Source organism: Glandiceps talaboti, chromosome 3 (assembly GCF_964340395.1).
Source record: "Glandiceps talaboti chromosome 3, keGlaTala1.1, whole genome shotgun sequence".
NCBI lineage: Eukaryota > Metazoa > Hemichordata > Enteropneusta > Spengelidae > Glandiceps > Glandiceps talaboti.
Window position 1 is genome coordinate 82560 of NC_135551.1, and position 24039 is coordinate 106598.

Consider the following 24039-nt stretch of genomic DNA (forward strand, 5'->3'; position numbering starts at 1 on the left):
ATGATTCAAGTTCTTTGCTTAACACTGAAGCAATGTGATTTACATCCTTATTACATACATAGACCCTCATATTCCCACGGTGTGACCTCAAAGTATAGTAATATGAAAGCCATACTATACTTTGACATCACACTATGGTTGGAACTACTTTGAGTTATTTGTAAACGTCATCAACCTGTACAGTTACGATGTTGCTGTTTGAAAATATTTAAGACAATAACTTAATCCATGCTTTACAAGACAGCACCATCAAGTATCAGAAACTATTCTTTATAACTTACATAGGGTTGAAATATGTTCTTAAAAAGTTAAATAGCATCATCATATATGTGTAGTTAAGGTCAGCACATCTAATGGTAGTATCATTGGTAGGGGAGATTTGGAGTTTAAGGCAATTTTAGACTATCTTGGCAAACATTTCACATCTTTAAAAGATAATATCATCTCAAATTAGAATTGGGTGAAAATATTTAAGAAAAGTTTAATACCATTATGACGGTAAAAATGTTGTTGGTGCATCTGATTGTTGGTTGATTGCATGAGTGGCCTCTGGGGTGAGGGAGTCCATTGAGGTTTTCCCCCTGGCAGATCTGCACTTTTTTGCTTCTATTAAGGCAATGTCTAGGTTATTCATAGCCTTTGAGGTAATATTTACAAGCTTCAAAAAGCTAATGTAAATGTAAGTTTTAAATGAGTTTCCCATGTCACATACAAATGGGCCCGTAACATTGGTATAGGGGCATTAATATTGCATGTATAGTAAAGTCACCGGTATGTTAGAGAACTTTAGGTGGTCATACCTAGTGTATAATAGAAACTGGAAGCTGATTAGATGTGGTGATATGTAGTGTCAATAACGTACTTGTCAGAATTAGAAAGTGTATTAATCCCTTCTGACAAGTTCATAGTGACGAGTAGAACAATTTAGATTAACTTCTTTGATAAACTATCTATGAAGATTTCCATTACGAAACCTTCAAGTTCACTTTTGCCCCAAAGTGCAATATAAGAGAAGCATTGATTGTGAAACAACCAAGCATTTACATGACATGTTCTGTAACTAGTGTGGTAGCTAGGTAATACATGTATGATATGTTTGAATTAATAAGTATTAATAAAGAATTCATGTAAGAAACTGGGACAAATATTTACATGTGCCACATTTCAGACAAGGCTATATTACCATACCAAAAGATTACTAGTATATTGAAAGTCAAAACACTTTCAATAATAGATCTATACACTAATTGCAGCACGTTCTGACTGACATCGAATGACTTTAATTTCCTAAGGAGATATAGTCTCAGTTGAGCCTTTTTCGCAATATAGTCTGTGTTTTCGGTGAAGGAGAGCTTGCCATCGAGAATTGACCCAAGGTATTTGAAACTAGTAACAACTTTAACAGAGTCTCTATTCATTGATACAGGTGTAAATTGGTCAGTTACTTTATGTGCTACAAATAATTCTTTTGTTTTTGAAACATTCATTTCTAAAAAGCTGTCTTTTCACCAATTCTTTAAAATTCCAATGTCACAAAAATATTCAGCTAAAGAGTCTTCATCACGTAACAGACCAACAAGTGCCATGTCATCTGCAAATTTAAACAGACAACTTATTGCAGAATTACATCTCATGTGATCACTGATCAGTATAAATTGAAAATAATGTTGGTGACAACACGCAAACTTGGGGAGCACCAGCATTCAGTACAATTTCATCAGACATATGATCATTGAAACAAGCGACCTATCAGTCAGAATAGCTCCGTTGTTGTTTTTTTTAATTAAATTTTTTATTTTGGTGACATGTAGAAGTGGTTCAGGTCTTCAGCTCTTCACTATGCAGTTTTGTTTTAGCGATGCAATAAAGTGGTTAGTGGTTTCATATGTCTCACTATAAAACACATTTTACACAGAAGTTGGTAATGTATTGTATTTTTATACCATAGTCACCATTTTATGACAAAAATCTACTGTTATGAAAAATTGCACAAAATCTCAGAAAAAAATGACTGGGAAATGCACACAAGAAAAAGAAAAAAAGAGGATTTTGAGGTTGGCTATAAATAATTCCAGTGTCTTACAGCTGTAACCCTGGAAAATTTTAATGATGAATGAAATAAACTAGGGATCTAAAATAATTTTGAGGCAATTTGAATTTCAATTTTCTAACAAATTTACAAAGTCAACAACATTCAACTTGTACTAGTTGTGGTAGATATATATAGGGAAGAAATGTATTAATCGCCATCTTAGTTTCCGTACGGCGACAATCTCAAGTACCCGGAAAAGAGTCATTCTCAGCCATACGTTACAGTGGTAACACTCGTTCATGTTCTATTACAAAGAAAACACAACGAAATGGTTGAAATGATCTTTTTTTTTAATTTCTTTTCATCACAACAACAAAATCTGCGTGATCAAAAGTGTTGTAAACTAAACCAGAAAGAATTATCGGACTGGCTAAACTTCCCGATGAACTGGAGTAAGGTCCTACTACTTCCAAGTAAGCCTCGATAGTACTATAGTACGTGAGAAAATCGTCTCAAACTAGCGATACAACTTTCAAAATATAACTTGACATGTCTTCATTTGTTAGAGTTATACAATTCAAGACGGGTTTTCACTCGAAAACAACAATTCTGTGAATAATGACACTCTGAACGCAGCGATTTCTCGGACGATGTTACCACTGTAACGTATGGCTGACAACGACTTGCTTCCGGGTTAGTCCCTCGTGCATACGGGTGGATTGTCGGTGATTAATACATACATCGTCTGATATTTTAATTCACAGTGTTTCTTGTGACCGGCGCCTGTCAGCAGACTCTGCCATTTTTTTCATCATTCCATTGTATTTAAACCTTGTACTTGACATTTCGCAATATTTATAATTCTCAACAAAATACCTCAACATGCCTCACTTCGCTCGTACTCAAAGCAGCCCCGCGCGCGGTATGATCACTGACACTGATGACATGATGAGAGAGAACCTTTTCGGATTTACATGTAAAACGGGGAAAGATACGCAAAACATAATGCAAAGTCTGAAGCCAAATTAAAGTTGTAATTATTTTAATTATTTTTACTTGCCAAATATTTGCATTTTGGAAAGGCAAGACACGTTCATGTCGTTTAACTTTACATGTGAATTGTCGGCCATAACTTCAACCGCATGCCTGGCATGCCCTTCCTTACGCAAGTTGTCTGAATTCTGGTTCACTGTCATTCCAAATTGCACGACAATATAGAATTAACCACAAGTTACATGTTATCTGAAAACATCACACTTTTATAGTGGGTCTGAAGTGTGATTTTAGTGAGTACCAAGAACGTCCTGTGTTGATACTCAAGATACTTGCTGTGGAAAATCGCTCGGTCAAATGAGGTCACCTACAGCTTCTGGTCGAATCAGGATAGAGTATGCAAATGAGGATGTTGCGGACTGGCTGATTATGTAGAAGGGTGCAGAATTGGATTTGAAGTTTACAACCCTGTTTCGAACAAACGCTTGTCATTTGGGCGCCCAATGCGTAGAATTATGACTATAGCACATATTACATTGCTTGTTTGACGTCAATAGTGTTTTTTGAAAAGTGGCAGTTTACTTAAAGTCTCGTCGACTGATTTCCAATATGGCGTCGGTCATTATGCTCATTAACATATTCATTTTTTTTTCAAATTACAAAAAAAAAATCATAAAAAATAAAAATGAGGATGTGCTGACTTGAAATTAACAAATCTGAGTAAGCTACCCCCTGCGCATCAACACGCCAGATATCAAAGCAATCTAATAAGAGGTTTTCAAGGAGTTGATGAAAATGACATTTTATGAAAAAAAATCATAAAAAATTGAAAATGGCACAGATCAACTTGGCATGAACAAATCTGAATAGCCTCCCCCCAGGGAACATGCACACCAAATATCGAAGAATTCCGACTGTCACTTCCGGAGTAGATAGTAAAAATATAAAAGTTTGACGGACACCTATGATTCACTCTACTCTCTATACCTCAATACCCACCTATACCTAAAGCTACGCTTTCAGCTTTCGCTGACAGCGGAGCTAACAAACCCTCTGACGTCTGAAAGTCATGGATCCAAAGAACTAAGTTAGAATTAACATTTAACTCAATCAACTGTTTTAATAGAATGTATGGCTGTATAGTATTGAATGCGCTGGAGAAGTCTATGAACAGAATCCGTATGTACGCATTCTTACATTCTAGATGTTGTACAATTAAGTTAAAAAGTGTGATAGATGCATCCTCTACACCCCTGTGTGCTTTGTATGCAAACTGGAAGGGATCTAACTTGCCAACTACATCACTGAGCAGAAACTTCCTAACTATACCTTCCATGCACTTGCACAAAATTGATGTCAATGCAATTGGCCGGTAGTCGTTTAACTGTTTAGGGTTGGGCTTCTTTGGAACTGGAATGATTGTGGATGTCTTCCATGAGCGCGGAACAACATGACAATTTAGGAGTATTTGAAAAATGTAGGTGAATACAGGACTGAGTTGTCTAGCACAGGTTTTCATAACCCCAGTTGTGATTCTATCAGGGCCGGGTGCTTTGTTCCCATTTAACTTTAAAAAATACCACCAAAGGCATTGCAGCACAACTGTACAGTTTTTAAAAATGTTTATCCATGTGCTAGTCCATGCTAACAATAGGTGTTCATTTGCTGAATAACTATCCAGTTGCCTATCCAACCATGTTGCTATCTTTACGATAAATGCTATCATTTGGCTGTTGCTATGGGCGTGGTCATGTTGTTAGATATATTTGCATACATTTGTGTATGTTTTTGTTCACTTGTGTATGAATTCCTGATATTGTCTTTGCAATATACGTGATCATTTGGCTATTGCTATGGGCGTGGTCTTGTAGCTAGGCAAATATACATACATTTTTTGAATGTTTATTCAATTGTCTATTAAACCCTGTTGTTATCTTTGTGAAATACACCACCGTTTGGCTGTTGCTATGGGCGTGGTCATGGTTACTAGGGTATTTGCATACATTTTTTTAATGTTTATTCATTTGTCTTTCTATTCCTGTTATCTTTGCAATATACATGATTATTTGGCTGTTGCTATGGGCGTGGTCTTGTTGCTATGCAAATTTACATACATTTTTTGAATGTTTATTCAATTGTCTATTAAACCCTGTTATCTTTGTGAAATACACCACCGTCTGGATGTTGCTATGGGCGTGGTCATGGTTGCTAGGGTATATGCATACATATTTTTAATGTTTACTCACTTGCCTACCAGATGATGTTGTTATTTGACCAAAATATACTGCCATTTGGTTGTTGCTAAAGGGCATAGTCATGGTCGCTAGGGCCAATTTTGTCAAAATGTTTTGAAGAAAATAAGTTTCAGAAACATCTCGCCAAGTTTCAGACTCATTGACCAAGTACTTTTTGAGATATAAGTTTTTGACCAAAAATGAACATTCTTACACCTAATTTGCATATCACTCATGGAATCATTGTATGCTTAATATATCTTCGTCCATACATCCCTAGATGCATTCCCATTAAATTTCAGCCCAATTTGCTCAGTAGTTTTGGAATTATAGATTTTTAACCAAAAAGACACATTTTTAGCCCTAATTTGCATATCACTGATGGAATCATCATGTCATGAACAAATCTTACTTTACACCCCCTTAAGAATGTTCCCACCAAATTTCGCACAATCTGCCCAGTAGTTTCTGAGTTTAAGTTTTTTGACCAAAAATCACATTTTTGACCCAAATCACACACCTGTGATGCGATCATTTTGATTTGAACAATTTCCCAACTAGACACCCAAGGTAATAGACCCACCAAATATCATGGCAATCGGTTCAGCAGTTTTTGACTTTAAGTTGTTTACACACACACACACAGACAGACTGACAGACAGACAGACGCCGGGCGATCCCTATAGCACTACTGAACTTCAGTTCAGTTGTGCTAAAAACTTGATTCAACATCACCTTCAGAAATATGAATGGGATCAGGTTGGATATTCTGACATAATTCTGAACATTTCTTGCTAAAGTCCATTTAGATGTAACACTCAGGATACTGACAGGCCTGTAATTGCCAACTTCCAAGTGACTGTTCTTTTTAAACAGAGGCTTAACCCTGGCAAATTTAAATTCATCTGGTTCAGTTTCACTGGTCATAGATAAATTCACAATACCCGGTATGTGTGATTGGAACCATTATAGCATCAGAGCTGTCTTTTAAAAACCTTGCTGGAAAAGAGTAGTTAAGTTTCTTGACCCTTAATTTATGTCGGCAATTTATGTAATCTGATTGGATATTATTAACGATCCTTGAACTTGGCCACTGTCCAAGTCAGCATGTGTGATACTTAGTTATGATTGACTGGTGGTTTCATACACAAATTCGAAGTATGAAGTGAAATGTCATCAATTTCTAGTAGTTTGATAGTTATTTTTTGTTAGAGCTATTCATATGCAAATTAGCCTTTCTCTATGTAAATGCTAGATTTATGAGCTTCATTGGACAGACTTGGAGGTCTCTTCCAGGTGCAGCTCTTCAGATCAATGATTAGTCAACAAAGGATCAACAATTAATTTACGTGTGATTTATATTATGATCTTGTTTGGCATATGGTGCAGCAACCCTGTATTTTATGATCTTGTTTGGCATATGGTGCAGCAACCCTGTATTTTATGATCTTGTTTGGCATATGGTGCAGCAACCCTGTATTTTATGATCTTGTTTGGCATATGGTGCAGCAACCCTGTATTTTATGATCTTGTTTGGCATATGGTGCAGCAACCCTGTATTTTATGATCTTGTTTGGCATATGGTGCAGCAACCCTGTATTTTCACTATTTCATATGGTGCAGCAACCCTGTATTTTCACTATTTCATATGGTGCAGCAACCCTGTATTTTCACTATTTCATATGTTGCAGCAACCCTAGGCCTGTATTTTCACTATTTCATATGGTGCAGCAACCCTGTATTTTCACTATTTCATATGGTGCAGCAACCCTGTATTTTCACTATTTCTACAAATAAAATAAAGAAGTGAAGTGTTTTATTGGAGATATTCTTGTTGAGCGTATTCTCTTTTGATCTTGGGGTCATGAACCCCATTAAGTAAATATCCCCCTCCTTAATACCTGAATTATCAGATCCAACGAAACATCACATCATCATTGGAAGAAGATCAATGGTAAACGCTACGAAAGAAGATCAACGGTAACGCTAATGCTATGAAAGAAGATCAGTGGTAACAACACTACAGAGAAGACAATGTCTAAAATTAATATATTTATAATTTGGATGCTGGCCGACCCAAGTTCAATAAATATTACACGAAAGTCAGTCATTGCCTGGTATAAAATTGTTATCTTGACAAATTGTCCCCTACCCCCTAATTTCCCTGTATGTTGTGTTGTGTGTGAGTGGGATGGTTAAAAGTCTACCCATCATTATCACCCACGTAGAATATAACACCGACATCAAACAACCAAAATAATTGCAGAACAAAGAATAAAGAGAAAGACTGTTACATACACATTAATGACAGTCCACTTCACCATAACACAATACACATTAAATTAACAGAAAATGATATTATAAAAAAGGTGTGATTCCACTACAAGCTGCTATTCTTACCTCCACTGTCAATTATAACATCTATTCCTAAACCACCAGTTTCTTCAAGGCAACTGTTTAGTAGTGTGTTTTTCTTTCCTCCACTTAAATCTATTACTGTAACATGAGCTTAAAAGAGAAATACATGTACACTGGAATAGTGTAGAGAGTGCGACAAATAAAGTCAAATTCTGCTTTAAATTAATATGACAATCATAATCCATGCAATGTCTTTTGTAAAATGAGATCTACAGATGTCAGATATTTGGCTGTTATTATGCAAATTGTGGATAAATTCCTTTCAACTTTTATTTTTTTATTTGTCAACTTTAATTTCTACATATTCAACATTGCCATTTCTTACCAAGTTCTGGTTTAAGTCTCTCCAAATGTAGCTTTTCTTCTTGAGTGGATGCTGTGGCAATGACCTTCACACCCCATAGCTGAGCCAATTGGATAAGAATGGTGCCTGCTGACTACAAAATGACAAAATTGTGTCAATGGCATTGTAGCACAACTGTATTTAGCTGTTGCTATGGGCATGGTCTTGTAATATTTGCATACATTTTTGGATCTTTACTTACTTGCCTGCCCTTCCCACTTTTCAACTTTACAATATAAATCATCATTTAGCTGTTGCTATGGATGTGGTCCTATTGCTAGGCATATTTGCATACATATTTTGAATCTTTTCACATACCTACCCATCCCTGTTGTTGTCGTCTTTGTATTATTATTATTATTATTATTATTATTATTATTATTATTATTATTATTATTATTATTACTACAAGTTAAGGGGTTTAATAGTACATAATAATAAAAATGTCTGCACAAATTTTTTTTAGAGGAATGGTGCTTTCAATAAAATGTATCCGTGTGAGCTTATAGAATATATTTATTTTAAAGGGATCATAAGATGTGGACATTTTTCCTTTATAAAGCTCAAAAGCTCAAAATGAATAATAAACAGAAAACATGAAATTTTTTAAAAAAAGTATGTGAGTGTGTGTGTGTAGGGGGGGGGGGGGGGCTGGTGCCAGACCAGGGGTGCGTTCGATTATGCTTCCCCGGGGAGCCTCAGACCAGGGTTACTGACGTCACCTGGGCACCTCGGGGCGTGTGATAATCGAACGCATTTTATTGCATTTGGGGTACCCCTGGGAGCCTATAATTAAATCTGTGATTCACGATAAATAATTTGGTCCGTCTTTCCAAAATATTTTAGACAATTTGAAGTGAAAAATTATTTCCTCACTAAATGTGGGGAATTGTTAACGATAGCCAATCACATGTCGTCCCCATCTTGGGTCAAGTCAGGTCAGGCCAATCCCCAAGCTGCCCCTGCTCCATGAGGAGGGTCGACTCGGGGCACCCCGAGTGTGACGTCGTGTAGTAATCGAACGCAATTTGGGGCAACTCGAGGTGCCTCGAGGCACCCTGGGTTGCATAATCGAACGCATGCTGCCCTCATCGGCCGGTCCAAATTTTCCCATAATGCAACAATCAGACCACAGTATTATGTGGATCAATGAGAGAAATCCACAACAAAATTTCACTCAAAATCTGTATTGTGGTGACTCCTTTGGCAATACTGACTGCTAAATTCAACGAACATACACTAGAAAAACTCTACCAAGTGTCGTTTATTTTTTTAGACGCTTACTGATGTTTACTTATTGTTATTGAGGACGTTTCCTGCAGACTACACGATACTGTGATAAGACTGACCGGCCATATTTGAATTTGCTCGTGAGTTTATGTCGGACTGCATATCGTATGCTTCGAACAGCAGCATATACAGCACGAGTGCAACCCTACAGAGTTGCACAGGATACCTAATAGTCAATTATTTTGTGACGGCTATATATTTGCGTGGAAATAACCTCTGTGTAAACGGACAGTGTTTAATCATGAAGCAACTAACGGTTTCCTTGAACGCAACTTCGGATGTATGTTTTGGTATCGGGTGTCAATGTCTTGTCAAACTGGACCTACGTTACATTAATTGCTTATCCATGATTATGTCATGTATTCAACTGAAGACTATGTACTACGTATGCATATATGTATATGATTTACACTGCCAAGAAAGGAAAGTTGAATTTTGTTCATAGCAAAAGGTATGTAGAGCTGATGACTTCGTTAACGTACATGTTTGTAAATGTCAGCACAACAGTTACTGAAAAGGACAAGAATATGTCAAGATGGGGTTGTATTTAAAAGCTGAGTAATTTGTATTAAATCACAATTTCACACAGTATATCTTTATTGCTGTGTTATGCTGTCATTATTGCAAACAGTTGCCAGTGTACACATTTGATATTTAACAGAAAACTAGCGAAGGCCTGCAATTTTCTTCACATTCCCGCACACCGGTTTGTTTATGTTCACGTGACGTATAGTAGCACCCTCCTTGTGCGTGACATGTTGTAGTGTAGTTGGCCCGGCCGGCCCTTCAAAAAATTGGGATCGTAATTAGACCTTGTAATCGGCACAGATCTTCTGACATACATGTTAAGCTTTTACAACCACTCAATTTGTGACTAGTTGCATATTTTATTAGGACTTGGAGTAACAAAATATTTGGTATTTTAATAGCAAACCCATTCGTTTGTAGGTGTATGTCAGATGTAATTTGTTTTACTAAAACATGGCAGTTTATTTTATGTTTCCATGGAAGCCACTCTCCAATTTTAGATAATCTGTCTTACAATGGATAGCATTAGTGAATATATGCCAAAAGTAAGGATTTTGTTTGTAAAAAAATTTTTCTTCGAATTTTACATAAATTTTGCCTAATAATGCATAATATGGTGATTTAGGTTACCATGGCAACAGATGTTCCTAAAATGATATCTATTTTTGAACTCGGCATAACAAACTACTCAAGATAGGGTGGTCAATATGCTAATAAACTATGTTATAATTAGGTTTATCATGTTATTTTCCAGATATGTAGGTGTTTAACCAACACAACATTTTTTACTCTACCATGCGTTTCCATGGAAACAGCTATCCAATTTTATACAATTTATGTTACATCAGGTAGCACTAACTCATACATGTCTAATACAAGGGCATTTTTTCACTGTATTATCTTTTTTTTCAATGTTTTATGTCAAATTTTGGAAAAAGTGGTTAACATATTATGGTGGTTTTGGTTACCATGGCAACAGATGTTCATTAAATGACCCCCTATTTTGAACTCAGCATACAAAACTACCCCAGGTAGGGTGGTTAGTATTGAAATAAACTTGATTATTATAAAAATTATTATTATCATGTACTTATTATTTAATTATTATTTAATTATTTAATTATTATTATTCACCATGATTTCACTGTTGCTAAGGGCATGGTCATCCAGGTTGCTAGGGCCAATTGTGTCATGATGTTTTCAACAATAACTGCAGAATAACATCTCCAGAAACATCCCCACCAAATTTCAACTCCATTTACCATGCAGTTTCAAGGTATGTCTTTGACCAAAAATTTACATTTTTAGACCTAATTTGCATATCACTCATGGTATCAGCACGTTGTGAATACAGTTTTATCTACACATGCCCAAATGAATCCCCATTTAATTTCAGCCCAATCTGCTTAATAGTTTTGGAATTATAGATTTTTGACTAGAAAAGTACACATTTCTATACCTAATTTGCATATCACTGATGGGATCATCATGTTATGAACACTTTTTAATGTAAACACCCTGATAGTTAGGCGGATAAGTACGAAGATTGTTCACTTTGGGGTAGAATTTTTGAAATTTGGTGTGTATGCATAACTTTTGAATGCGAAATTATTTTGGTACAGTGCCAATTGAATAGCGCCCTCTAGCGGCCAGTAACACCACCTCGTTATATTCCCTATATCAAGCCATGCCAATAGTTGCGTCTTTATAAGTCTATTTGAGAAACAAACTACTCTGATGCAATCAAGATATATATTTTTATCTATTCAAGTTGTTATAGAATATTTTTAGGACTAAAAATGCAACAAAAATTCCATGCATGGAAAAAAAAAATAGACAAAAACCTTAACATAGTAGGTGCCTTGAAAATAAAAGATTTGAACAGAACTGATACTATTTGTTCAAGAAAACTCCAACCAAACGTTAGTTAAAAATAAGAAATAACCTGGGGTTTCCATGATTGTTATTGAAAACCAAGACCAAAGTGATAGTGAAATTAATCTATCTCAGAAATGGTAGTTGAATACTATACAAATAAATTATTACCAATTTCCTTGAAAACTACCAGATGGTGAACCCAATAAAAAGTAATGTTATTCCAAATAATCAGGCAAAAGGTACATTCTAAAGGTACATTAGTGTTAGAGACAAAAATATTGTTACCAATTTCAAAAATTGGTTATTCATATTCACTATTTCATTAGTAAGATTGGGAAAGGGGCCCTAAACAAGGTCGAAATTACATCAATTATAAGATGTTCATATTACATCAATTATAAGGTGTTCATATTACATCAATTATAAGGTGTTTATATTATCAATTATAAGGTGTTCATATTACATCAATTATAAGGTGTTCATATTACATCAATTATAAGGTGTTCATATTACATCAATTATAAGATGTTCATATTACATCAATTATAAGGTGTTCATATTATCAATTATAAGGTGTTCATCTTACATCAATTATAAGGTGTTCATATTACATCAATTATAAGGTGTTCATATTATCAATTATAAGGTGTTCATATTACATCAATTATAAGGTGTTATTCATATTCACTATTTCATTAGTAAGATTGGGAAAGGGGCCCTAAACAAGGTCGAAATTACATCAATTATAAGGTGTTCATATTACATCAATTATAAGATGTTCATATAACATCAATTATAAGATGTTCATATAACATCAATTATAAGGTGTTCATATTACATCAATTATAAGGTGTTCATATTATCAATTATAAGGTGTTCATAATACATCAATTATAAGGTGTTCATATTATCAATTATAAGGTGTTCATATTACATCAATTATAAGGTGTTCATATTACATCAATTATAAGGTATTCATATTACATCAATTATAAGGTGTTCATATTATCAATTATAAGGTGTTCATATTACATCAATTATAAGGTGTTCATATTACATCAATTATAAGATGTTCATATTATATCAATTATAAGGTATTCATATTACATCAATTATAAGATGTTCATAATACATCAATTATAAGGTGTTCATATTATCAATTATAAGGTGTTCATATTACATCAATTATAAGGTGTTCATATTACATCAATTATAAGATGTTCATATTACATCAATTATAAGGTGTTCATATTACATCAATTATAAGGTGTTTATATTATCAATTATAAGGTGTTCATATTACATCAATTATAAGGTGTTCATATTACATCAATTATAAGGTGTTCATATTACATCAATTATAAGGTGTTCATATTACATCAATTATAAGATGTTCATATTACATCAATTATAAGGTATTCATATTACATCAATTATAAGGTGTTCATATTATCAATTATAAGGTGTTCATATTACATCAATTATAAGGTGTTCATATTACATCAATTATAAGGTATTCATATTACATCAATTAATTATAAGGTGTTCATATTACATCAATTAATTATAAGGTGTTCATATTACATCAATTATAAGGTATTCATATTACATCAATTATAAGGTGTTCATATTACATCAATTATAAGGTGTTCATATTATCAATTATAAGGTGTTCATAATACATCAATTATAAGATGTTCATATTACATCAATTATAAGGTATTCATATTACATCAATTATAAGGTGTTCATATTACATCAATTATAAGGTGTTCATATTATCAATTATAAGGTGTTCATATTACATCAATTATAAGGTGTTCATATTATCAATTATAAGGTGTTCATATTACATCAATTATCAGGTGTTCATATTACATCAATTATAAGGTGTTCATATTACATCAATTATAAGGTGTTCATATTACATCAATTATAAGGTGTTCATATTACATCAATTATAAGATGTTCATATTACATCAATTATAAGGTGTTCATATTACATCAATTATAAGATGTTCATATTACATCAATTATAAGATGTTCATATTACATCAATTATAAGGTGTTCATATTACATCAATTATAAGGTGTTCATATTACATCAATTATAAGATGTTCATATTATCAATTATAAGGTGTTCATATTACATCAATTATAAGGTGTTCATATTACATCAATTATAAGGTGTTCATATTACATCAATTATAAGATGTTCATATTATCAATTATAAGGTGTTCATATTACATCAATTATAAGGTGTTCATATTACATCAATTATAAGGTGTTCATATTACATCAATTATAAGATGTTCATATTACATCAATTATAAGGTGTTCATATTATCAATTATAAGGTGTTCATATTACATCAATTATAAGGTGTTCATATTATCAATTATAAGGTGTTCATATTGCATCAATTAATTATAAGGTGTTCATATTACATCAATTAATTATAAGGTGTTCATATTACATCAATTATAAGGTGTTCATATTGCATCAATTAATTATAAGGTGTTCATATTACATCAATTATAAGGTGTTCATATTGCATCAATTAATTATAAGGTGTTCATATTACATCAATTATAAGGTGTTCATATTACATCAATTAATTATAAGGTGTTCATATTACATCAATTATAAGGTGTTCATATTACATCAATTAATTATAAGGTGATCATATTGCATCAATTATAAGGTGTTCATATTACATCAATTAATTATAAGGTGTTCATATTACATCAATTATAAGGTGTTCATATTACATCAATTAATTATAAGGTGTTCATATTGCATCAATTATAAGGTGTTCATATTACATCAATTAATTATAAGGTGTTCATATTACATCAATTATAAGGTGTTCATATTACATCAATTAATTATAAGGTGTTCATATTACATCAATTATAAGGTGTTCATATTACATCAATTAATTATAAGGTGTTCATATTACATCAATTATAAGGTGTTCATATTACATCAATTAATTATAAGGTGTTCATATTACATCAATTATAAGGTGTTCATATTACATCAATTAATTATAAGGTGTTCATATTGCATCAATTATAAGGTGTTCATATTACATCAATTAATTATAAGGTGTTCATATTATCAATTATAAGGTGTTCATATTACATCAATTATAAGGTATTCATATTACATCAATTAATTATAAGGTGTTCATATTACATCAATTAATTATAAGGTGTTCATATTACATCAATTATAAGGTATTCATATTACATCAATTATAAGGTGTTCATATTACATCAATTATAAGGTGTTCATATTATCAATTATAAGGTGTTCATAATACATCAATTATAAGATGTTCATATTACATCAATTATAAGGTATTCATATTACATCAATTATAAGGTGTTCATATTACATCAATTATAAGGTGTTCATATTATCAATTATAAGGTGTTCATATTACATCAATTATAAGGTGTTCATATTATCAATTATAAGGTGTTCATATTACATCAATTATCAGGTGTTCATATTACATCAATTATAAGGTGTTCATATTACATCAATTATAAGGTGTTCATATTACATCAATTATAAGGTGTTCATATTACATCAATTATAAGATGTTCATATTACATCAATTATAAGGTGTTCATATTACATCAATTATAAGATGTTCATATTACATCAATTATAAGATGTTCATATTACATCAATTATAAGGTGTTCATATTACATCAATTATAAGGTGTTCATATTACATCAATTATAAGATGTTCATATTATCAATTATAAGGTGTTCATATTACATCAATTATAAGGTGTTCATATTACATCAATTATAAGGTGTTCATATTACATCAATTATAAGATGTTCATATTATCAATTATAAGGTGTTCATATTACATCAATTATAAGGTGTTCATATTACATCAATTATAAGGTGTTCATATTACATCAATTATAAGATGTTCATATTACATCAATTATAAGGTGTTCATATTATCAATTATAAGGTGTTCATATTACATCAATTATAAGGTGTTCATATTATCAATTATAAGGTGTTCATATTGCATCAATTAATTATAAGGTGTTCATATTACATCAATTAATTATAAGGTGTTCATATTACATCAATTATAAGGTGTTCATATTGCATCAATTAATTATAAGGTGTTCATATTACATCAATTATAAGGTGTTCATATTGCATCAATTAATTATAAGGTGTTCATATTACATCAATTATAAGGTGTTCATATTACATCAATTAATTATAAGGTGTTCATATTACATCAATTATAAGGTGTTCATATTACATCAATTAATTATAAGGTGGTCATATTGCATCAATTATAAGGTGTTCATATTACATCAATTAATTATAAGGTGTTCATATTACATCAATTATAAGGTGTTCATATTACATCAATTAATTATAAGGTGTTCATATTGCATCAATTATAAGGTGTTCATATTACATCAATTAATTATAAGGTGTTCATATTACATCAATTATAAGGTGTTCATATTACATCAATTAATTATAAGGTGTTCATATTACATCAATTATAAGGTGTTCATATTACATCAATTAATTATAAGGTGTTCATATTACATCAATTATAAGGTGTTCATATTACATCAATTAATTATAAGGTGTTCATATTACATCAATTATAAGGTGTTCATATTACATCAATTAATTATAAGGTGTTCATATTGCATCAATTATAAGGTGTTCATATTACATCAATTAATTATAAGGTGTTCATATTACATCAATTATAAGGTGTTCAAATTGCATCAACTAATTATAAGGTGTTCATATTACATCAATTAATTATAAGGTGTTCATATTACATCAATTATAAGGTGTTCATATCACATATAAAAATAGCGCAAATATTGCGTTGCCGCACAACTTCATGTTCAGGGCAATGATAGATATATAATTTTTTGAAGATTTAAAGTTGTAACCAAAACAAAATTTTCATACCTAATTTCCATCACCATAATCCAGCCACATCCTAAGCTGGAAGTGTACAAGACAAGTATAGCAACATCCTAATCAAACTTTAAAGGGATGTGTCTACAAGGTTTTGTACTTCTTTATTTTTTAAAATCAATTTGGAACCAAGTCATACCAATGTAACATGTTTAACTTTCTTGGTTGTCTTATTGTAATATTTTAAACACAAGCTACATTCAGTTTATATGGGTAGGTGATGAAACAGCTGTCTTACAACATATTACATAATCAAGTCATAAACCAAACTGGCCATGCTACAGGCTTTACCACCAGAGGAAATAGTAAAGTAAACATTATAATAGTTAATTAACAATGTACTGTTCTCACTGTGTCAGCTATTAATGAGGACATATCTACACATTCTCAACAAAGTTTAGCTCAATCTACTGGGTAATTTCAGAGTTGAAGATTTTTGAGGAAAAGCAATGATATAGAATAACACTTCTAGAAACATCTCACCAAGTTTCAAACTCATTCACTTAGTACTTTTTGAGATATAAGTTTTTGACCAAATTCACATTTTTACACCTTAATTCCATATCACTCATGGAATCATGGCATGCGTAACATATCTTCGTCCATACATCCCTAAATGCATTTCCATTAAATTTCAGCCCAATCTGCTCAGTGGTTTTGGAATCATAGATTTTCAACCAAAGAGACACATTTTTAGCCCTAATTTGCATATCACTGATGGAATCATCCCGTCATGAACAAATCTTACTTTACACCCCCTTAAGAATCTTCCCACAAATTTCGCACCAATCTGCCCAGTAGTTTCTGAGTTTAAGTTTTTTGACCAAAAATCACATTTTTTGACCCAAATCACACACCTGTGATGCGATCATTTTGATTTGAACAATTTCCCAACTAGACACCCAAGGTAATGGACCCACCAAATATCGTGGCAATCGGTTCAGCGGTTTTTGACTTTAAGTTGTTTACACACATACACACACACACACACACAGACAGACGCCGGGCGATCCCTATAGCACTACTGAACCTCAGTTCAGTTGTGCTAAAAACCACATTTAGAGTCTCATCTTTACCAGTTGCAGTTAATGTATTGGAATACAATTCTCCTTTGCTCATTATATTGCAATATTTTAATTTTGTTGTTGTTCTAATGAAGATGGCAGTAATTCAATACAATTGTCATCTATGGTTATAAATATTCTTATGTAATTTGTATGTTAAAGGATCACTTGGGTAAAACTGCTTAATATTGTATTTCTTGGTTTTAAGTGTATCATTATAGTGTGTTTAGTTGATGTTTGTTAAAGACTGGTGAATCCTCTTGTGTTCAGAGATGCAACTTTTGAGAGCTCTTGCTGTTTGGTACAACATGAATTTTATCAAACAATTCACTTCTGATTCATGTCAGTCTTTTAAATATCAATTTATTATGAAGAATCCCATGTTGATTCTTTAATTTAGAAATCTTCTTTGTACTACATCTACGCAACATGTTGTTCTCCCTTCAACAAAGCCACTCAAAGATTTAGTTTGGGCTGATAAGTCCCCTGTGTACATTTTAGAATGGAACAGTTGTTTTTGTGCCAGTAAGAGTTTTAAAATCCATTTTCGGTCACCGAGTAGCTGACGTTACAGATTTGAAGATCAATATTTGTGACTTTTCTTCATTTCCAATGAAAACTGTCTACGTTGAAAATGTGTTCCATACAGTATCAACAATATATTTGCAACTTTGACTTTCTGATTTGATTATTATATATTGTTTCAGTCTGTTGTGGATTTGGAAAGATAATCAATAACTTGAGGTGTCTAATGACATCTTTAGTGTTCTTTGCATTTGTGTACATCACCAATCGGTGCCAGGAAAGTTAAAATTCTCCATACATTGTTAAAAAAATAATTTGATGCCAATTAAGATGTTACATTATGACTGTTTCCTTGAAATATATTCTTTCAGCTGTGTTTATATTTTTTCAATGAACATATAATCCATATAACCTGACTAATCAGGCCAAGTTTATGTGGGATGGTAATGGAGGAAAGTAACATAGTAGAGTTATTTTACTTAAATTTGTGTCAGTGTGATTGAATGACATGTTACAATAGCTAGACAGAAAAATGCTGGTCTTACTTACAAGTAAGCCATTGAATCTATAATTTGGTGAGAAACAACTTAGAGAAAAGTAAGTAGTGTTATTTTTCATACTGATATTTGCTCTAAATCCCTTACCTTTAAGTTCAGCATTTTAATAAGCAATCATCGGAGATGACTTGGCCCCCGCAATGGATGTTTTCAGGGGATTGCCACCAGTCATGGTAGTGTGATGTATTAGATTGTATGAAATATAGTGCCAATGGCACTGTAGGACAACTGTATAATTGACTGAATATTTGCATACATTTTTTTAATGTTTATTTATTTGTCTACTAATCCCTGTAGTTATTTTGCTGAATCCAGTTGCCTATCCAACCAAATAAATGCATAAGGAACTAATAAACCAGTCCGTATATATAGCTGTTAAATCCGACGTTTCGAATTAATATTCTTTTTCAAAGGAAAAATTGGTGAGACACAAAAATGCCAGGTGAAAACCCGAACATTTTCCAATTATAATGGAAGATAACCGCGCGTGATATATATAAACGGTTATATGTGGGAAAAGTTCTTAAATTCGCACGCACCAAATAGAACCCAATAGAATAGGCCTGAAATTTAAAAAAATACCCAGTTTTTAGATTGGGAAAGAGGGAATAATCTATTAATTCCAAGGGGTTCCAGCGTTCCAAGACGGAAAATGATTTCTTCTTCCTTTAACCTCAATGCTTTCTCATTACCAGAAACCTTACAAATTCCTGAAATGGACATATCTGATACACTATTATCGTTTGTAATAAAATGCATAGATACGGGATAGTTACGATTCTTTTGTCTGGTCAAACGGAGATGTTCCATGAAACGATCACCAAGACGACGTACAGTTGAACCTATATATAGAAAATCACATTTTTGACATGTAATGCAATACACTACATTAGTACTAATACAAGTAAATCTACTTGTAACAGGCACACTGTTCTTAGGGCCAAAAACATGATTAGTATTAATAATGAAACGACATGTACCACATCGACTACGATCGCACGGAAAAGAACCAGTATTAACTTCCAATTCACGTTGCTCTGTACGTACCACCATATCTCTAAGACTGGTATCACGACGCCAAGCTGTTAATGGTACTGCAGGAAACAATGAATTGGTAACCCTATTAGAACGTAAGATATTAAAATGCTTGTATATAATGTTTTTAACTCTTGTTGAAAAGGGATGGTATGTAAGAGCTAGTATGGGACGATCGTTGTTACTGCTCTGATCATGTGATTTGATACAACCTTCCCTAGACAAAGATGATACTTTATGTAAAGCCGCGTTGGTAACAGACATAGGATAACCACGTTGATGGAAGTATGTGCAAAATTCAGCAGACCTTTTTCTGAAATCCAAATCACTACTACAAATACGACGTAAACGAAGTAATTGTGAATAGGGAATGGAATCTTTACACTTATTAGGATGTGATGAACCATACTGCAAATATGAATGTGAATCAGTAGGTTTAGTATAAATAGATGTAGCTATATCATCATCATCAATCCTAAGGGAGATGTCAAGGAAATTGATAGTTAGTTCTGAAATATCATAAGTATACTGAATAGCAGGTTGCCTATCCAACCATGTTGCTATCTTTGCGATATACGCGATCATTTGGCTCTTGCTATGGACGTGGTCATGTTGCTAGATATATTTGCATACATTTTTGTATGTTTTTGTTCACTTGTGTATGAATTCCTGATATTATCTTTGCAATATACATGATCATTTGGCTGTTGCTGTGGGTGTGGTCATGTTGCTAGGCATATTTACATACATTTTTTTGAATGTTTATTCAATTGTCTATTAATCCCCATTGCTATCTCCACAATATATGTGATCATTTGGCTGTTGCTAGGGGCGTGGTCTTGTTGCTAGGCACATTTGCATACATTTTTTGAATGTTTATTCATTTGTCTTTCTATTCCCATTGTTATCTTTGCAATATACGTGATTATCCGTCCATGGCTAAAATCCATGGTCTTGTTGCTAGGCAAATTTACATACATTTTTTGAATGTTTATTCAATTGTCTATTAATCCCTGTTGTTATCTTTGTGAAATACATGACCGTTTGGCTGTTGCTATGGGCGTGGTCATGGTTGCTAGGGTATTTGCATACATTTTTTGAATGTTTACTCACTTGTCTACCAGATGATGTTATTTGACCAAAATATACTGCCATTTGGTTGTTGCTAAGGGCGTGGTCATGGTTGCTAGGGTCAATTTTGTCAAATGTTTTGAAGAAAATCTGCAGAATAACACACTAACATCTCACCAAGTTTCAGACTGACCAAGTACTTTTTGAAATGCAAGTTTTTGACCAAAAATAAACATTTTTACACCTAATTTGCATATCATTCATGGAATCATTATATGCTTAATATTTCTTCGTCCATACATACCTAGATGCCTTCCCATTAAATTTCAGCCCAATCTGCTCAGCAGTTTTGGAATTATAGATTTTTAACCAAAAAGACACATTTTTAGCTCTAATTTGCATATTACTGATGGAATCATCATGTCATGAACAAATCTTACTTTACACCCCCTTAAGAATGTTCCCACTAAATTTCGTACCAATCTGCCCAGTAGTTTCTGAGTTTAAGTTTTTTGACCAAAAATCACAGTTTTGGACCCAAATCACACACCTGTCATGTGATCATTTTGATTCGAACAATTTCCCAACTAGACACCCAAGGTAACAGACCCACCAAATATCATGGCAATCGGTTCAGTGATTTTTGACTTTAAGTTGTTTACACACATACACACACAGACAGGCAGACAAACAGACACCGGGCAATCCCTATAGCACTACTGAACCTCAGTTCAGTTGTGCTAAAAAGACCATAGTTTGGCTGTTGCTATGAGGGTTGTCATGGTTGCTAAGGATATTTGCATACATTTCTTTTAATGTTTACTTACTTGCCTACCTGATGATGTTGTTATTTGACCAAAACACACTGCCATTTGGTTGTTGCTATGGGCATGGTCATTCTTGCTCAGGCCAAAATGTTTTACAGAAAATCTACAGAATAACATTTCTAAGAACATTCCCACCAAATTTCAGGCCAATCTGCCCATTAGGTTTTGGAATTTATGTTTTTGAACAAAAATCACATTTTTGATTCTAAGTTGGCTAAATTGCCTCATATCACAAAACAAATTGACGTGCATATGTAAATCATAGTTTATTATCCATTTACTACGTTTGAAAGAAATCGGTCAATGAATGTCCAAGATATGGCTGTGGGCCCACTCATGCATGTACACACGCACACACACACACACACCCATGGACGGCACCCAATCTATTAGCCCCCGGGGCTAATAAACCTGACCATATACAATGTAGATGAAAAATCGGTATTTATTTAGTAGTCTCGTTCTGAAGGTGCACGAATTGTGCACTGAGTGACAAAGCAGTGAGATGTGAGCGACTACAATTAGATTTTTAATTTATATAACAACTTTTTTTTTTTTTTTTCAATTAAAAAAACCCAATGACATATCGGATTGTATCACGACGAAAATGGATATGCACATGTATGTCATAGAACACTGTGCTAATACCAACTCTGAATGAGATCTGTTCAAGCATGTCTGAGTTATGGCTTTGGACATGGAAGAAAATTCGCAAACAAAATGGCTGCTAGGCAGCCATATTGGATCGTATCACGATAACAATGAATTTGCACATGTATATTATAGAACACTGTCCTAATACCAACTTTGAATGAGATCTGATCAAGCATGTCTGAGTTATGGCTTTGGACAGGGAAAATTCGCAAACAAAATGGCTGCTAGGCAGCCATATTGTATGGTATCATGAAACAAATTAATGTGCATATGTATGCCATAGTACGTTGCCCCTGTACCAAGTTTGAAAAAAATCGTTCTAGGCATCTCCAAGAAACGGCTCTGGATGGACGGATACATGGACAGACAGACGGAACCAAATCCATAAGTCCCTGTCCCGGACTTCGTCCGACCGCGGCGGGGACTAATAATCACAATGTGCTGTACTGAAAAACTGTTAAAATGTTAAAAGGTACTTGCATCACAGAGGTCATTATCTGACCTTTGACCGAGACAATTACTTCATTTGTAAACTTTCCTGAACGCTGTGATATGATTAACATATGTGATATGAAAAAACATCACATATTTAAGCAATAACCCATCCCCTGGGGAGGTATACCAAGAGGTTTTGACCAGTGAATGAAATATATGCACAAGCAATAGCGAGTGCATATATTGAGTTCACTGGTCAAAACCGAGTGGTACCGGTATACAATGTACCTTACCCATACCTTTATCGCTATTATATTATACCAGTATATTGAAAATATCAGAAACAAGATATTAAGAAGTAACGTTTCATCGTTTCATATGCGCCCCTGTGACTAATTTGCATAACAACGCTGCTTTCAAGACCGCTGATCTGGGCCTCAACCATGACATGAATGTCATGCAGTAACTGGATTTATTTTATCTGCTAGTCGTTTCTAGGGATCATCTGTACATTGATCGGCTCATTAAAAGTGTACAGTAATGAATAAACAGCCTGTTTGACTCAAGGTATAAACTTGAAGTTGTTTAATGAATACAGCATGCTTCGTGCCCGGCCGACTTTGTGACTTGGTGGAGTGAGACAATAGACATGGTGGCAGGTTGATATTTATAATGTATTTATATTGTTGGAAGTTATGTCAGTAGATTTTCGGGTTTGAGGATTTCCCTCTTGGATTGATGACTGATACTCTAGGACAGGATCCCAGATGAATTTCTATTTAGATTAATGGGTAGTTGGTCAGTGTAAGCTCTTACACTTGCTTCATTTTTATGACAGATAGGACAGCTCACTTGTTTCCACTCCAGTCGAGGCTAGCTAGACAGTATTTGAATTGACTGCGTTCATGCCTTGACCTTAGTAGGCGATGATTTGTACAAATATGCGATAACTTGGCTGCTTTCTAAATTTCCTTCATAATTTCCCATAAAATATTGTCTATTGAGAAAATCCTACTCTGACAATTCGCAGAGTTCACTATCGGCATCATGGTGGACCACAATGTTCGTAGACGAACAGTGAACATCAGAATTTGGATGCGTGCATGCCAACCATGCATTGTTGCTCATTTTTAATAGACGTGCTAGTTCGATG

At 33.4% G+C, this 24039-nt stretch overlaps 1 protein-coding gene across 3 annotated transcripts in view; it reads right to left on the reverse strand.

Moving 5' to 3' along the window:
- Nucleotides 1-24039, reverse strand: part of LOC144432511 (quinone oxidoreductase-like protein 1) — a 163598-nt gene that overhangs the window by 50067 nt on the left and 89492 nt on the right. For 2 of the 3 annotated variants that reach the window (XR_013480725.1, XM_078120732.1), the window contains exons 6-7: nt 8003-8114; nt 7660-7767 (exon numbers count right to left, since the gene is read on the reverse strand). Coding sequence is in view for 2 of the 3 variants with exons in the window: in XM_078120732.1 (XP_077976858.1) it covers nt 7660-7767; nt 8003-8114 (220 nt within the window). In the remaining variant the exon portion in view is untranslated. The remainder of the gene's footprint in view (nt 1-7659; nt 7768-8002; nt 8115-24039) is intronic. The other variant, XM_078120733.1, reaches the window with a different exon arrangement.